Raw genomic sequence first — 17,763 nt, 5'->3', positions numbered from 1 at the left:
ATACCGGCCATCCCTGTGAGAGCAGGGCTCGGCTGGGGCAGCCTCCAGAGGCCCTGTCTGGCCTCAGAAGCACAGCCACCGGTCCCTTAACTTCCTGCATGCCAGGTCCTGCACCAAGCATTCTACTTATTAGGTTAATTAAAAGTCTTTTACTTGTGAATTAAAAAAATCAACTCAAGCCAAATTAATTCAAAGAGCAAGAGGAGGGGATGCCTGGGGAAAATCCAGGAGTGACTCCTGACCCCCCAGGTCAGGAAGCAGGAGGCCTCAGGAAAGGCCCAGAGCGGGCGCTCGGGGGTGTCTGACATTATCCAACAGCTCAGAGGAGCTCCATGTGCCTCTGCCTCCTCCCGCTCCTCAGCAGACAGGCTTTTTCTGCTACTCAGCTGACAGGGCAGGGAGAAGAGAGCCACCTGCAGCTCTCAACTTCTCGCATGACAGGGCCAAGCACAGGGAGAAACTAAAGTAGGGTGTGTGACAGCAACCTGAGCGCTGTGGTCCCGCACGGTGACCCTGAAGGGAATGCTGCCCTCAGTACCTGTGTAGATCTGAATCCAGTTTTGTTTGGCTCCAAAGCCAAGAGGTAGTCCTCACATGAAGGCCAGAAACACAGACTGTGTTCAGCAAGCCCATAAAGGGACACTGGGACATGGACAAAATCCAGAGTTCCATATGAAAATAAAACTTTAATGTGCCAAGGAAACATCAAAGTGACCCTTCACACCCCGTACCTGAGTTCTGCTGGGACCAGGCAAGCAGGGCCTCCCTCCCCTCTCTATGGAAGCGGACGGTTCTCAGCGGGGAGAACAGCCCCAACCCCTGGGCTGAGGCCTGCTCAGAGGTGGGCAGGCGGCTTGGCTGGCTCCTTCCGTCCCTCACCAGCAATAGGCCGGCCTCGCTCCTCCCAGATGGTGAGGCCATCACAGGAGCAGATCTGCTTGGGGTTCTGGAAGAGGCCAGCAGAGCGTGCGATGATGCCACAGGCCAACCTGAGGAAGAATATGTGGTCAGGGGTAGGCCCTGGGCACTGGTCTGGGCTCCTCTGGGCTTGACCATAAACCACTGGCCAAGCGGAGTCTCCTGTTGGAGGTGGCATCTCTCACCTCTCTCCTGAGTTCCCCGTGACCTTGGATAAGGGATGGCCACCCCGGCCCAGGTCGTCTTCTCTCTCGTCGATGACCAGGCTTCGGCCGATCACATCCCATACCTTTGAGGGCAGATAACAGCCTCAGACAGTGAGCCTGTTAGGAGAGATCCCCACCTCCTTTTCCACCATTACCTTCAGCTGCTCGTCCTCTATCCTGAAGCTGGCTCGGCCGTCAGCATCAGCGTGCACGTTCCCCAGGTCTCCACGGTGCTGCAATGAGACCCGGGGGAGAGAAGAGGGGTGTGTGGGGCACAGCTGCTAGCTTCTAGCTTCCCAGGATCCGATTCCCCTTCCCAAAAGTACCAATGTCCTCCTCTGGGTACGGTCTGGTAGGATAACAGGATGGCCGAGGACACAAGAAAGGCGACCGGATGCTCCCTGCCGGGTACTGAAATGCCGGACAGCGACTGCCTTCCTTGGGGTCCTGCCCACTGGATCAGACCACGTCTCCTGCAAGGCTGTTGCCCCTCCTGCATCTCAGCCTCAGAAACTAGCCCGGCTGCTACTGCTTTGCGAGCCCAGTTCTCCAACCTCTCGTTGACTCTAAGCCCTTGGCAGTCTACAATTCCCCTGGGCTTAAGTTAAGGAAGCAGCCAGGACCATTCCCTGACTCCCAGCCTCCTGGAACAGAGAAAAACACACGGAGCAGGGGGGCCTGTTCGGCCCCCCCAAGAAGTTGGCTCTGCCTACCTTCTCCCCTTTAAGGCAGGACAAAATGTCCTAACACGTCGACTGAGCACCGCCTACGTCAGACATACACTGCCGGCATGGGGGTGGGGTATGCGTGCAGCCCCCCCACCCCGGGCAAGGAGCTTGAAGCGTGGTGGGGAGACAGACACAGAACAGACCAGCGATTATGAAACATAGACTAAGTACAGCACAGAGGAGGTTTTCTGCGGACCGGACCCTACTGACAAGTCACAGAGACCCACATTTGTGCAAGTAAGTTGTCTCCAACCAGACACTTTAGGCAGAAGCAGGTGCCTTGCCGGTGTGGGCTGGTGCACATGACCTTGCTGAGACGCACGCTCACAGATCATGTCACTGCGTGGCGGGGCTGACAAGCAGCAAGGAGCACCACCTCTGCTTTATCCGGTTTTCCAGAGAGACATCTGCTGCTGACACCGGGCACTCTGTGTTACCCTGCATGGGCAGACTTTTGGGTACAAAGATCAAGGAAGGGGAGGGGATACCGAGCCTCGAGGAGCATCTTCAGGACTGGGCTGAAGGGGCGAGCAGCCTGGCAGTGCGGCTCAAGAGGCATGGCCCAGCAGCATGGTCCTCTCCCTCCCCTGCACTTGGGGAAGGAGGAACCAGGCTGCAGGGCCTTGAATGTCACACCCAGCAACTGGGCTGGGCCTACAAAACCTTCAGGCACTGGGGAGTCAAAAAACGGCTGTGGGCAGGGGCATGCCATGGTTACACTGTGCTTGGCAGCAATCCCCCTAGCACAGTGCATGAAGGGGAAGGACTGGGGATAGGCGAGAGAAGAGAAGGCCCCTTGGAGATTAGTCAGGAGATGTGCAAAGGGACAACCAGGCTCTGGTGTAAATCCCCACACTGAATTCACTTCCAGCTGGCCAAAGCAGATGCAGAAATCCCAAAAGGATTCGTCAGATATCATGGTGGCCTTGGTGGGCTAGATGTTACTCAAGTCTTCCTCCTCCTCTATCAAGGACTTGGGGACGCTACGGCAGCTGGGTCCAGCCCCTCCTGATTCCCCGCCCAGAGAGAGGCCTGGTCCAAACAGGCCAAGGCACAGGTGGCAAGGCAGCTTCTCACCCTTCTGATCTTGGCTTTGTAAGAGACACGGTGCTCCCAGTTCCCAAATGCCCCTTGCTGGTTCATGCCTCGGGGGCTCTGCCTACAGCGTTTTCTTCTTTGTCTGACAGTTCACACACTCTGTTCTCTGGCTTGATTTCTGTGCAGCACCTCTCAAGGCTCAATGAGGACAACAGCCTGTGCGATGCACCTTCCCACGTACTAACATCCTTGTGTGCTTCTCCACTGAGTGGGCTGGACCTAGTGTACTTGCTAGATTCGGTTACAGAAAGAGAACAGCTTGGCTCAGTCTGGGATGCCCTCTCTCACGCACTTGCTCTCAGGGAAGCCCAGCTGCTGTGTTGCGAGCCGCCCTAGGAAAAGGCCCACGTGGCAAAGGGCTGATGTCTCTGGCCAACTGCCAGGGAGGACCTGAGGAGGCCTGCCAAGAACAACATGAGCCTTCAGATGACGGCAGCCCCGGCCGACACTTGATTACAGTCCCCCTAAGCCAGAGGCCCCCCGCTAAGCTGCATCCAGATTCCTGCTCCAGAGAAACTGAGATGATGAATGCTTGCTGTTTTAAACCCCCAAGTTTGGAGTCATCCGACACACAGCAAGGACCCGCTGCTATGCTGAGCACAAACATGGCACCACACAGTGGACCCGACAAAAACTCGTCTGGCTTCTCCAGCTTGCCAGGGCGGGAAGGGAATGGAGTCAAACTTCTGACCCTTTGAAATGCCACAGAACTGTCCAAAAAATCAGGTACGTGAAGTAAGAAACATGCACATGCGGGCGCCTGGGCGCTTCAGTCCCTTAAGCATCGGCCTCTTGGTTTCAGCTCAGGTCATGATCACAGGCTTGTGAGATCGAGCCCCACATCAGGCTGGGTGCTCACCAGGGAGTCTGCTTGAGAGTCTCTCTCTCTCTGCCCCTCCCCCACACATGCGCTTGCTCTTTCTCAAATAATTAAATAATTAAATGTTTAAAAAAAGAAGAAGAAGAGGAGGAAGAAGAAAACATAGGCCTTCTGTTTTCGGACCTTGCAGGCCAGAATCCAGTGGGACTCTACTAATGTTTATTTGACCACCACAGACTGTTTTCACAGTGAGCCTGCTCTTATGGCTATAAGAACTGGTTTTTGGGGCACCTGGGTGGCTCAGTCGTTAAACGGCTGCCTTTCACTCAGGTCATGATCCCAGGGACCTGGGGCTGAGCCCTGCATGGGGCTCCCTGCACAGCAGAGAGCCTGCTTCTCCCTCTCCCACTCCCCCTGCTTGTATTCTGTCTCTCACTGTGTCTTTCTGTCAAATAAATAAATAGAATTTAAAAAAAAAAAAAAGAACTGGTTTTTCCCATCTCTCTGGCAATATCAAGTTTCTTATTAAAAAACAAGTCTCCCTAAAAAAAAAAACAAAAACAAAAACAAAACAAAACAAAAAAAACCCAAACCTCTACCTTAGGGGCACCTGGGCAGCTCAGTGGGTTAAAGCCTCTGCCTTCGGCTCAGGTCATGACCCCAGGGTCCTGGGATCGAACCCACATCGGGCTCTCTGCTCAGTGGGGAGCCTGCTTCCTCCTCTCTCTCTGCCTACTTGTGATCTCTGTCAAGTAAATAAAATCAAATCTAAAAAAAAGAAAAAAACCAAAAAACAAGTCCACCTTAATTGCATGAAATGATGTCTTGGTTTCTTTCAAATAACGGTGGAGAAAGCCTGGAGATGTAGATGCCACAGGACTCGCCAGGAGTTGGTCACTGTTGAGAGTGGGTGATGGGGACACAGGGCACAGGAGCCTGGGACAAATTTGTGTACTTTGGAATGTTTGAAACATTCCGTGCTGGATTAAAACATTAAGAATACCCAAGTTTATCTCAGGAAAAAACGGAGTTAAGTTGCAGCAAAATGCGACTAACAGAACAAGCCATATGCAGATGAGCCAAAACCAAGGCGGCCTGCCACTTGCCGCCCCGCCGAAGGGAAACAGTTCTCTGGGGAAAAGTGCGACTCCAGGCAGGGAACTGCGCCATTGGTAAGATTTTCAACGTCCACACGTTCGGCTTCTCTAGGAAGCTTCCTCCCACTGCCCATGTCCTCGGGCTCAGGGCGGATGGGTGCGTATACTCTGGGCTCCGGGGGCCTCTTACAGGCTCCTGCAAGGATCTCCTCACTGCCCTGCAGCCACGGGGCTCTCAAGGGTCTCCCTCACAGGACTGGTTGCTCCTGGCAGCGGGGGGGCTCCACCACGGAAAGGGTTGATGTTTCTAAATGAACAAAATAAAGCAAGGGGACCACACCAAAAAATAGTGCGCTAAGGCCCCAGGAGTGGCCTGCCTTGCCTGAGGCCTCGGGCCCTCTCTCAGCCTAAGCCTCCCCCGGATGGACACTTACCCGGTCAGAGTCCTGAGGGCCCCCGTGAGATGCTCCATCAGGGTTAAAGTGGTCCCCACAGCTAAGAAGAAAAGGGAGCAGGTGAACAGCAAGACACTGGCTCCTGGGCGGCCGATCCCCATCTCACTCTAACTGTGTTTATTCTACTCACTCACCCGACAGACTCACTCTGTGCCAGACTCCGATGTGGGTCCCGCCCTCACTAAGCTTTCAGGGGAGACGCAGATGAGTAAGAACTAACTGCCACACAGCCCAACAAACACCGTGACACGGGGACCTGCCCTGCTGTGTCCAGGAGTCACTTCCGCCACAGAGGCCATACGGTGGCCACGAACAGGAGCATTAAGGTCAGATGTGGGTTCAAATCCCACTCCACCATTCACATGCCCCGGGGCCTTTGTCATTTAACCTCGGAGCTTCCATTTCCTCGTCCGCAGACTGGGCCTGGGTGGACGGGCCTCACGGTTCTTGTGAGGACCAAGCGTGAAAGCGTGTGTGGGTAGCCGCATACAGCCCTGGCACGCGGGGGATGCACGAGCAGGGGGTGAAGATGCCACAGGGCCGGTCACAGATGACTCACCTGTCGCAGCTCCCCGTGAGGTCCCCAAACTGATGGACGTGGAGTCCGTGCAGCCCAGGCTCCAGGCCATCAATGGTCCCCTCGATGAGGCAGCGTTCAGAGGTCAGCTGCAGGAAGCGCACCACCCCTTGCACGGGACCAGGGCCCTCCAGGATGGCAACTGCTGCCCCCAGGTTCTCTGCAAGGTACCAGACAGCCGGGCTGGCTCGCCACCTCGGCTAGCCCCACACAGCCCCAGAAGGGCAGGGAGACAGCTCCACATAACTTTCACGCCTTCCCCAAAGCCACTGGAACCCCACACCCCCAAATCCTATGGTTTAGGTATGTACCAGCACCAGGCCACCTCCCTCCCAGAGAGGCCAAGGCCAGGGCCAGAGTGGCTACTCACGCAACAGGCCACTCCCCATGCCCTTGAGCACAGCCTGCCGCCCTGTGTCTTCCAGAAGGGCCTGCACCTCTTGGCTGGGCAACGTGGTCTGCACCAGAACCATCTGGTTCTCCAACTGCACTTCCACGTTCTGGACACCTGGAAGGAGAGAGAGGGGAGAAGGCAGCAGAGGGCTGACATCCCTGTGCTGGGAGCGGGGAAGAGAGAGACACGGCCCTCCCCACCTCATCTTCACCAACCTTCCCATGGCTGGAGGCAAGCTCGGAAACTGCTTTCTGACTGTGCCGGGCCCTCAACCTCTCTGAGTCTGTATCTTTAGGAATAAAGTGGGGATAAGGCCCCCTCACCCCCAGGGGTATTGTTGGTCCTTATTATGTGCCAGGCATGCTTTACAACTTAAAAAACACAAATAATTACTTCAAGATGTTTTTATAAAAGTCCATGATAAAAGTTTTTATAGTAGTCCATGATTCACGATAGCCAAAAGGTGAAAAGAACCCAAATGCCCATCAACAGATGAATGGATAAAGAAAATGTGTAGCCATTATTTCTCAGCCATGAAAAGATAAAAGGGAAGGAATTCCTCATAATGCCACCACAGGGAAGGAGCTTGAAAATACGGTGTTAAGAGAGTGCCGGCCACAAAAGCTCACGTGGTAGGTGATGCCACTATGGACAGAAAATCCAAAACAGGGAAAATCTAGAGACAGAGTAGATGAGGGGATCGGGGAATGAGCAGGCTGACAGCTAAGGGCTCTATTGCTTCACGAGAGGCTGAAACATACAAGGGGCCGTGGTAACGGCCACGCAGCTCTGGACATCTTAAAAACCATTAAAGTGTACACTTAAAATGGGAATATTTTGTGATATTTGAATTATATGTCAATAAAGCTGTTATACGCATCAAAAACGGGGTGGGGGGGTTGCCATCACCATCATCATGAGAAGTCACATCTGCCGCACTGTCGCATGTGCACTGTGGGCTTTTTTGTACTTTTCCCATATTAGCTCATTAGAGAGTCAAGTAACCCTGTGAAGTGGGTCCTATTTTTTTTTAAGATTTTATTTATTGGGGGCACCTGGGTGGCTCAATGGGTTAAAGCCTCTGCCTTCGGCTCAGGTCATGATCTCAGAGTCCTGGGATCGAGCCCCGCATCGGGCTCTCTGCTCAGTGGGGAGCCTGCTTCCTCCTTTCTCTCTGCTTGCCTCTCTGCCTACTTGTGATCTCCATCTGTCAAATAAATAAATAAAATCTTAAAAAAAAAAAAAAAGATTTTATTTATTTATTTAACAGAGAGAGAGAGATCACAACTAGGCAGAGAGGCAGGCAGAGAGAGAGGGGGAATTAGGCTCCCGGCTGAGCAGAGAGCCCGATGCGGGGCTCGATCCCAGGAACCTGGGATCATGAACTGAGACAAAGGCAGAGGCTTAACCCACTGAGCCACCCGGGTGCCCCGAGGTGGGTCCTATTATCCCTTTATCACAGTTGAGAATATTAATGCACAGAAAGATTTAAGAACCTTGCTCAAAGGCACAGTGTAGTAAGTTGTGGAAGTGGAATTCATCTCGGGCCGCCTAGCTCTGGAGCCCACCCGGACACTGCTCACCCTGAAACAGCCCCCACCCTGCAGGCTGGGTTAGGACTCTGTCCTCTGTCCTCCTGTAGCTCCGTCTTCCCCCAAGGGACTCACGCTGCACTGACTCCAATCCTCTGTAAGCGCGAGAGCTCTGTGTAGTCCACAAGGGTCAGGTTCAAAAGTTAGTGTGTTTCAACTGCCCACCGAATCCCCAACCTCACCTTGCGTGCAGAGACTGCGGGATGACTCGGTCACCTGCTCATCTTTGGGGGCCATCGAGCCACCTGGGAGAAGGAAGAGAAGGCACTTCTCTCTCATTCGGATACTCAGGGCTCCCAAGCCTTTTAAGAGAACTCTCCAACCCTTAGCTAGTGCACAGGGGAGGGGCTGCTCTCACCTCATCTCTCTCTGATCTTGGCAAATGTGTTTGTTGCTCCGCGCATAAAGCCCAGGGGAGCCGTGGGCAGTCACGAAGACAAAGGTTAAATCAGCAGATTCACGCTGTTGAGATGGCGCTCTGTGAACCGAAGGCTACACGGACTACTGTCGTTCCCTTCATCTTTGGGTTCCCTCCTCCGTATTCTCTCACCAAATGTGTGCTGGGCTGGGTGTGGAGGAGGCCAGGGTCAGGGAACACACTGGTCCTTGTCCCCAGGGGGGCCTCACAGGCTGTGGGAAAAGCCAAGCTATGCCTGGATTAACCACCAGGCAGAGACAGGAATAACAACCCGCAGGGTATGAGCAAGGTGGCAGGGACACTGTCGGGGGAGGGGCAGAACTGGGGAGACTCGAGATGAATGCTCACAGCCCCACCCCTGCAAGTACAGGGGGATTCTGTAAGAAGAAAATCCTCCAAGTTACCGAACTGGCCTCACTTCGCACAAAATGTTACCCTGTGCCACCAGGCAGCCTGCGGAGCATTGTGAGCTCTGGGTCCACCTAGAGATGCCTCTGGATGTCCATGACCGCAAAGGGGGTACAGGGAGGGTGATGGGGGAACTCCAGTGCTCTGAGCCTCCAAGGGATGCCAAGAGCTGTGCTCGGTCTTACACACATCAGGACGGGGATACTGCCCTCTTCTGGCAGGTGAGGAAACGAGGCTAGAGGGTGACCCAACAAAGTGCGGAAGGCAGCCTGTCCAACCCCAAAGCTGATGCTCGGTCCCCCTGCCCCACAGAAAGTGGGGTTCAGCTCCCTCGGAGGCTCCCAGAGCCCAGTAGGGTGCACAGTGCAAGAAATTTTGTTTGCTCACCTCATTTAACAAGTAGACACTAAGCACCCATCACGGGCCGCGTTCCAGCCAGTAGAAGCGAGCGGGGAACAAGTCATGCGACATCTGTGCCCCAGGAAATAGCATGTGTTCCAATGCAGGGATACAAATGTCAAATATACACACAAGAGAGATGCAGGCAGTGAAAGGAGTGATTGGTGAACTAGGTGTTAGGAAACAAATGTGGGCGAGCCACTGAGGCTGGTCAAGGACCGACTCTCTGAGACCCTAAGTAAAGGCCTGAATGTAGTCCAGTAACAGCCTTCCAAGCGAGGGAACAGCATGGGCAGGAACAACAGTGACATGTGTTCCAAGAAGAAAAGAAGGCCAATGTGGCTAAAGTTGGGAATAAAGAGAATAATAAAGACAGGGAGCTATAAGTGGAGACCAGTCAAGCAAGGCCCAACAGGAAAGAATCTGGATTTCAATTTTTTTTTAAGATTTTATTTATTTATTTCACAGAGAGAGAGAGAGATCACAGCAGGCAGGCAGAGAGAGAGAGAGGGGAAAGCAGGCTCCCTGCTGAGCAGAGAGCCCGATGAGGGACCTGATCCCAGGACTCTGAGATCATGACCCGAGCAGAAGGCAGAGGCTTAGCCCACTGAGCCACCCAGGCGCCCTCTGGATTTCAATTTTAATGCACTGGGAGGCCACTGAGAGAAGGCACAGTGTATAGTGGTTGAGAGTGGACTCTGGAGTTGAAATCCCGAGTCTGCCACATACTACCTTTGTGGCCTTAGACAAGTTACTCATCCTTTCTGTTGAGTTTTCTGTTCAGCTGCTTCATCTGCAAATGGAGATACTACTACTACCTAACTCAGGGGCTTATTAAAGGCCTAAATGAACAGGACAGTGATATTATCTAAAGTGTAATTTTATTTAATTAATTAATTTATTTATTTGACAGAGATCACAGGTAGGCAGAGAGGCAGGCAGAGAGAGAAGGGAAGCAGGCTCCCTGCTGAGCAGAGAGCCCGAAGCGGGGCTCCATCCCAGGACCCTGAGATCATGACCTGAGCCAAAGGCAGAGGCTTAACCCACTGAGCCACCTAGGTGCCCCCTAAGGTGTAATTTTAAAATCACTTGAGCTTCTGTATGGAAAAGCTATTGGATGGGGCGCCTGGGTGGCTCAGTGGGTTAAGCTACTGCCTTCGGTTCGGGTCGTGATCTCGGGGTCCTGGGATCGAGCCCTGCATCGGGCTCTTCGCTCAGTGGGGAGCCTGCTTCCCCATCTCTCTTTGCTTGCCTCTCTGCCTACTTGTGGTCTGTCAAATAAATAAATAAAAATTTAAAAAAAAGAAAAAAGAAAAAAGAAAAGCTATTGAAGGGGACAACAGAGGCGAGAGGAAGCCCAGAAGATGAGGTTCTCGTGTGGGTCAGGGAGAAGTAAGATGGCTTGGATTCATGTGAAGGCCAAAGAATGGAAAAAGAGAGGCCACTAAATTCCGAATATATTTTAGATTCAGAGCAGACAAGACTTTCCGACGGACTGACTTCCACACAGGTGGGTTCCTGTCCTGGGTCTCCTAAGAGTTGACTCTCTGCGCCTTGAGTGGGAGGGCCCCAGTGGGCTGCTCCCTATAACAGTGCACTTCTAGAATTCTTGAACCACACCTGAACCAAGAAGGAGGCTGGCTCCGCAGCTGAGCAAGATTCAGCAGGGCTGGTCTGGAATTCGGCCAAACCAGCCCTTGCTTCGCTCAAAGCCCACTAAGAAAGAAAACATTAGGCCACAGGGAACTCTAGGGTGTGTGATAAGGGTTCAAGGAAGTGGGCCTTGCACTGGGAGCTCCTCCCACTTACTCCAAGAGGAGCAAAACCCTCTTCCCCAAAGCTCCCAGGCCTCCTGGAGAGGGCAAATTTCTCTCTCTCGGGGCAGCTGGGTGGCTCAGTCGGTTAAAGTGGCTGCCTTTGGTTCAGGTCATTATCTCAGAGTCCTGAGATCGAGTCCTGAATTGGGTTCCCTGCTCAATGGGGAGCCTGCTTTCCCCCGTCCCACTAACCCTGCTTGTGCTGTCTCTGTCAAATAAATAAAGAGTATCTTTTTAAAAACATTTCTCTCCATCTCTTGCTCTGCTTCAATGTCTGTCCCCAAATGCTTCTGCCCAATCAGACTGCCACCTGTAAGCCCTTCCTCTCATATTTTCTAAGATTTAGTGCACTCTCACTACATGTCAGAGATTTTTTTAAAGTGCTTTACAGGGGCACCTGGGTGGCTCAGTGGGTTAAGCCTCTGCCTTCGGCTCAAGTCATGGAGCCCCGCATCAGGCTCTCTGCTCAGCAGGGAGCCTGCTTCCCTTCCTCTCTGCCTGCCTCTCTGCCCACCTGTGATCTGTCAAATAAATAAATAAAATCTTTTAAAAAAATAAATAAAGTGCTTTACAGGTATTAACCAACCAACTCTTCATGACAATCCTCCAAGGTAGCTTCCATTATCATGCCCATTTAAACTCGGAAGAAACAGGCAAAAGTAGTAACATGCATGACGTCTACGTGTGGCTAAGAGGCAAAGCCGGGATCTGAATGCAAAGAAAGGGATTTGAAGTCATACCCTTATCCACTACCGCTGCCCTGTACCGGCCAAGTGCCACCACTGTCCCAGCTTAGAATCCATCTCACCTCATCTCTTCCGTGAACGACGCTTGCGTGCTCATCATTCCCTGAGGGCAGGGACTGTGTCTGAAACATCTGTGAACTCTTCTCCCTAAAAAAGCCCCCAGGGTCCGGTCCATACCTGCTGAGTGACTGGATGAACATTTAACAGAATCAAAGGCAAGCGGTTCCCAGGGCCACGCTGGTGGCTCTGCCTTCTCAGATGTTTCTGACCGTGCAAGGTCACCTCCAGACCAGTTAGCTGGCTCATAAGAATTGGGGGCTGCCTAGGATGGAACATGGCCAGGGCTGCTGTTGGCTTTGTCAAGATTATGCCATTTCGCAAGCAAGAGCTGCTTCCTAACCAGGAAACACCCTCTGGAGGTGGGCCCATTTCGGCCAGTCTAGCTCCTCACTCCCTGGGCACCTGAGATGTAAGACGCACCAGAGCCTACAGAGGGCTCTGGCCTGGCAGGCTTGAGATCTGTACTCTAGGCTCTGACTCCGGGTCTCTGTGCGACTCTAAAGACGTTCCTTCCTACCTCTGCGTTCTTCCACATGTGTAAATGGGAATAGTGTTGTTGGTTTAAGAGATTTGCCGGCTCCTTCTAAAGGCCTCCGGACTGTCCGCAAAAGTTGTTCTGGCTCTTACCTGCCACCCCTTGCAGGGACGTGCGCACCGCGTCCACGCAGCTCTGACAGGTCATCTGCACTGTGAACTCCAACTGCAAGGGCGGCAGAGTCCGGCTGATGAGATTCGGGAACCCATTTGCGTGACTGTTTAACTATTTGCCCTAGGACCACATTTGCGTGACTGTTTAACTATTTGCCCTAGGACCACCCCAAAAGCCCTGGGAAACGCCCTCACGTGACCCCTTCTCAGGCCCTCATTACCAGTCGTTATCGGTCCAAGACCAAACCCCCAATGTTAACGCCAAGGGCCCTGCTAATCTCGCACCCGTTTCCCGCGGAGGCCCCAGGCCCCGCCCCAGGTGCCTGCGTTAACCTTTCCCTGCGTTAACAGTCACCCCAGGGGCCGAGGCTCTCTGCCCAGAGAGACTCCCACACGAGGCCTCGACGCTCACCGTGCAGGCGGTCCCGCGGTCCCCGGAGTCCGAAGCCATCCCGGACCCAGCCACCGGCCGTAAGACCTAAACTACTCCGCCGCTCAGTTGCAAAACCTTAACGGCGTCGCGGGGAGGTGGAGCTTCGGAAGCCACGCTTTGCCCCGCCTCCCGGAGCGCGCGCACGTCAGGCCCTCCCCCTTACGTCACGCGTCGGAAGGCACTGGCTGCGCAGGCGCACTCGAGCCCTCGGCCCCTGGTTGCCTTAGTAACCTCCTGGCCTCTTCCGGCCAGACCTCCCGCGGCGCCAGCGCAAAGATGGAGCGGTACAAACCAGAGCCCGAGCTTCAGCGGTTTTACCACCGGTTGCTGGGCCCTCTGTCGCTCTTCCACCGCAAGGCGACACGCCCAGAATCTCAGAAGCGCCTTCCGCCGGAGGTTCCGATGCTGTTGCCTTTGCCGGTCTCCAGACTGACGGTGGCGTCGCTGTGCATCCAAGTGACCAACCGGCTGGCCAGCAGCGGGCTGGCGGTGCGTGTGCCTACCGAAAGCCGACTCCGTTTCACTGAGGTCATCCTGGACGAGCTAAAGTGCAGCTGGCAGGAGCCTCCCACTGAACCTAGCCTGAGCCACTTGAACAACCAGAGACTGCGGAAACGGCTCCAGGCCTACGTACTGCTCAGCAGCGAGCAGCTCTTCTTACGCTACCTGCACCTGCTGAAGACCATGTCGACTCGCAGAGGGGTCTTCACTGAATCAGCCACACTCACCCGTTTGACCGCCAGCCTCGCCAGGGACTGCACAATCTTTCTTACCAGTCCTGAGGTCTACCGTTGCCTGCTCGCTGACTTCCTCGCCCTGCTGAAGGTAGAACAGGCCCGCGGTGGCATGCATAAGCTGCGCCCGGTAGGCCCTAGTGGGGCTTTCAAGCTTTACCCTATCCCATGGCTTCACAGCACCAGCTTCGCCCAAGTACCAAGCTGCAACCTCACCCTAAACTACCTCATCCAACTCAGCCGCCCGCAGGAGTTTCTCAGCGAGCCTGAAATGGATCCAGTGAAGGAACTGAAGTCCATCCCCCAACTGAAAAAGAAAAAGCCTCTCCAATGGCTGTCTGCCATGCAGAAGAAGAGAGAGAGCAACCTCAGTTCCGCACAGATTGTGTCACCGCCCAAGTACTCCGTGATTCCCACCAGCAGAGCTCCCTCCCCCCACCCCCACCGACCCCTCTACTCCCAACTCCAGAGGGGCCAGTCCATGCCCTCTCTGCGGGAAGGCTGGAAGCTAGCAAATGAGCTGGGCCTTCCTCCACTCCCCCCTCGCCCCTTAACCCCACTGGTCCTGGTTCCAGAAAGCAAAACAGAGCTGGCAGGTGACATGGTGGCTGAGGATCTGAAGCAGATGATAAAGAACATGAAGCTGGAGAGGCCTCACTACTCCCCGCTGGACTCGGGCCTGCCCCCACTCCTGGGGGCCCTGACCCGCCGCCCAGCTGCCACACATCGCGTGCAGGAACTGCAGAGAATGTTGAAGAGCCTCGAAGAGGAGGAAGCCAGTGGGCAGTGGGGCCTCCAGTGCCGCAGATCCTTACCACTTCAACCACAGCCAGTGACTGTTACTTTGAAGCTAAGAAATCAGGCTGTGGTCCAGGCAGCTGCTGTGCAGTTGTCTGAGAGAAACTTCCTGGACTCCTTCCACGTCAATGGGGCCGGAGTCCTATACAACCACCTGGCTGGTGAACTAGAACCCAAACTTATCGAGGAAATGGATATCGATTGCTTTGTTGGCAATAACATCAAGGAGGTCTACAAGGAGTTGATGAGCCGTGTCTCTCTTGACCACTTCTCTTTGGACCAGGGACCCCTGGTCGAGCCTGCAGCCAGTAAAGACTGGTCAGCCTTCCTGTCCTCGGCCATTCTACGTCAAGAAAAACAGTATCGTGTCATCAATCCCAAGTTAGCTGGGCTTTTTTCCCAGGGAGCAAACATTGTACAGTCCTCTGGCAAGGCAACCTCCCTCACATCACTCCAAGCAAGCAAAGGCTGGGAGAAGTGGTCAAACAAAGTCTCCTGGATGAGCTGGTGGAAAACCACTTTGTCTGTGGATGACTACTTCAAATACCTCACCAACCAAGAGACCGATTTCCTCCATGTCATCTTCCAAATGTATGAAGAGGAGGTTCCTGTGGAGACCAAAGCCCCTGTCAGAGAGCCCCTAAAGATTCAGTACCCACCTCCCTTGCTGGAAGATGAAGAGCCAGACTTTGTGCCAGAAGAGTGGGATTGGAACACAGTGCTAGAGCACAGGCTAGGAAATAAGAAGATCAGCCTCCTGGGAGAACCCTACAAAATCCTGAACCTACAGAAGCGTCTGGAACGCCTGTGGTCCATGCTGGAGGTCCCCGACAAGGACCGGCTGGACATGGCCATCAAGTACAGCTCCAACGCCCGTCTGAGGCAGCTGCCTTCATTGGTGAGTGCCTGGGAACAAGCCCTGAAGCCCATTCAGCTGCGGGAGATGTTGCTGGGGAGACTAGAATGGTTTGAGCGACAAGCCTCTGACCCCAACCGCTTCTTCCAAAAGACTGCCATGGACCTGAGTCGCTTCCTGGAGGAAAGTCAGTTCCGCAGCCGTCTACACAGGAAGATCAGTGTACTACAGGCTCCTTTGGCTTCCCTCCTGGAGGAGATTGAGTCAGTCTTTGGGGAGCCAGTGACCTTCAGGGGACGGCGATACCTGGACAAGATGAAGCACGACAAGGTGGAGATGCTCTACTGGCTCCAGCAGCGGCAGCGGGTCCGCCACCTGACCCAGGGTCAGAAGGCCTCCCACCAGCCAGGGCTGTTCAAGAAGCTCAGCAGCCAGCCTCTAACAACTCCTGGAAATACTCCCATTACTCTGTGACAGGCCGAGGGCCCTGCCACCCCTCGCTCACCCCCGAACACCTGGCAGATCCTCTAGACCTCTTGACTGCTTAAGAAGACAAATTATCTGGCAGTGCAGGATTCGGGAACATTGTGCTTCCAACTACCAAGGGACCGAGAGTAATACTTTATTTTGACTGTAAAGTGCTCATAAAAGACTCCCCAAGCCCAGAAACCCAGTATGCCCATTTATTTCATGCACACAGCAGCCAAAATCTCACACATCCCAAAAACCAAGACCATCTGTTGGAATTCATCGTAACGGGAGATGTCAGGCAGAGGCCAACCTTCACCTTTTGGACTCTTTAGCTTAGCATTTGTCACACTACATTTAAAGTGGCTGATTAGAGTCCCAAACCAAGAGGTTCTAGGACAGGATATGCTTAAGAGCCAGGGCTCTGGAGTTGGGAGATGTGGATTTAAAGCCTGGCTTTGTAACCTCAGGCAAATTCCCTAACTGTTCCACCCCTGGACCATCATAAGATGAAGGGGTTGGGTCCAAGTTGTCACTTCAACTTCTAGGATCCGGTTGGTAGAGCTAAACATTTGTATTTACATTTTTAAAAATTTTTATTTTATTTTTTCAGTGTTCCAAGATTCATTGTTTATGCACATGTAATACGTGCTCTCCTTAATACCCACCACTAGGCTCACCCATCCCCCCCCCTTCCAAACCCTCAGTTTGCTGTATTATATTTTTACCAGTTAACACAAACACATGGTGCAGAGAACACAAGGGTATATACTGAAAACAAAGTCTCCTTCCCATCTCAACCTCCCATACCTCAATTCCCCTCCCTAGGGAACTGAATATCTACATTACTTAAGCCATAAGCCATAAACATAGTACCTAAGCACACTGAATAATAGAATGCTAGAAGGTGTTAAATACCACAGACAAAAGAAAAAGGAGATTAAGGTAAGGAAACAGGCTAAGGGATGTGTTTCAATTAGGGTGGTCAGTGCTGGCCTCACTGGGAAGGGAAAGTTTGAGCAAAGGCTTGAAGAAGGGAGAAGTGAGCCCTGTGTGGACATCGAGGATAATTTTCTTGACATTATACAAAGCCCTCAGGCAGGCAGGTGCCTGGACTGTTCCAGAAAAGCAAGATGGCCAGAGCAGGTGGAGCAGAACAAGGGGGAGAGATCAGTCAGAGCAGTCATAACAAGATGCCAAGGGGCAGGTTAGAATATGTCAGGTCTCATGGGCTATTGTATGAACTAGTTCAGAGAGAGCCTATGCATGCAAGAGCATAGATGCATATATTCTTTATGCATATGTATATAGCGACACTGATAGTAGCACACCACGCTGCCATTTTGCTCCTTTCTTATTTTACTTAACATGCCTTGAGCTCATTCCATATCAATACATATAGAGCTGCCTCATAATCATAATAACTATATAGTATTCCACTGCGTGTATTTTTTATTTTATTTTATTTTTTTATTAATTTTATCTTATTTTAAGATTTTATTTATTTATTTGACAGAGAGAGATCACAAGCAGGCAGAGAGGCAGGCAGAGAGAGAGGAGGAAGCAGGCTCCCCGCTGAGCAGAGAGCCCGATGCGGGGCTCGATCCCAGGACTCCGAGATCATGACCCGAGCCGAAGGCAGCGGCCCAACCCACTGAGCCACCCAGGCGCCCCTAATTTTATTTTTTTAAAACATATATTTTTATCCCCAGGGGTACAGGTCTGTGAAATATTTTTTATTTTATTTAACTAGTCCCACATTAATGCACATTTACAAACACACAATGATCTAGAAAACATCCTTGCTCGCAACTATTTCTATAGCTTAAGTTCCTGAAAGTGGAATTATGTACAAGCATTTACATAAAAACATTTGTAATTTTGATAAGATATTACTGATTGCCCTCCACAGAGGTGGTAATAATTTGCAGTATCATTAACATTGCATGAGTATATTTCTTTCCCCACTCACCAGTAGAATATTACCAAATTTTTCAACCTTTACCATCCAGCAGGTGAAAAATTGTATCTCATTTGAGTTGTGTTCTCATTTCTCTCATGAGTGAAGTTGCATTTTTTTGTATGTTTAAAAG

General features: G+C 52.6%; 2 protein-coding genes across 2 annotated transcripts; one reads left to right on the top strand and one right to left on the bottom strand.

Annotated features, from left to right (window-relative positions):
* Nucleotides 1–666: 666 nt before the first annotated feature.
* On the bottom strand, nucleotides 667–12,952 carry CCS (copper chaperone for superoxide dismutase). Its single transcript, XM_047692284.1, has 8 exons — nucleotides 12,794–12,952; nucleotides 12,361–12,433; nucleotides 6,270–6,407; nucleotides 5,882–6,059; nucleotides 5,302–5,362; nucleotides 1,280–1,357; nucleotides 1,104–1,207; nucleotides 667–989 (listed from the first exon to the last, which is right to left on the bottom strand). Exons 1-8 carry the CDS (start codon nucleotides 12,830–12,832, stop codon nucleotides 836–838), a joined length of 825 nt encoding a protein of 274 aa, XP_047548240.1. The 5' UTR covers nucleotides 12,833–12,952; the 3' UTR covers nucleotides 667–835.
* Nucleotides 12,953–13,023: 71 nt separating this feature from the next.
* On the top strand, nucleotides 13,024–15,927 carry CCDC87 (coiled-coil domain containing 87). The gene has a single exon (XM_047692283.1). The coding sequence runs from the start codon at nucleotides 13,091–13,093 to the stop codon at nucleotides 15,674–15,676; it is 2,586 nt and encodes an 861-aa protein (XP_047548239.1). The 5' UTR covers nucleotides 13,024–13,090; the 3' UTR covers nucleotides 15,677–15,927.
* Nucleotides 15,928–17,763: the final 1,836 nt, after the last annotated feature.

The sequence above is a fragment of the Lutra lutra genome, chromosome 10, assembly GCF_902655055.1.
Source record: "Lutra lutra chromosome 10, mLutLut1.2, whole genome shotgun sequence".
NCBI lineage: Eukaryota > Metazoa > Chordata > Mammalia > Carnivora > Mustelidae > Lutra > Lutra lutra.
This window is presented reverse-complemented; position numbering and strand designations above follow the sequence as displayed.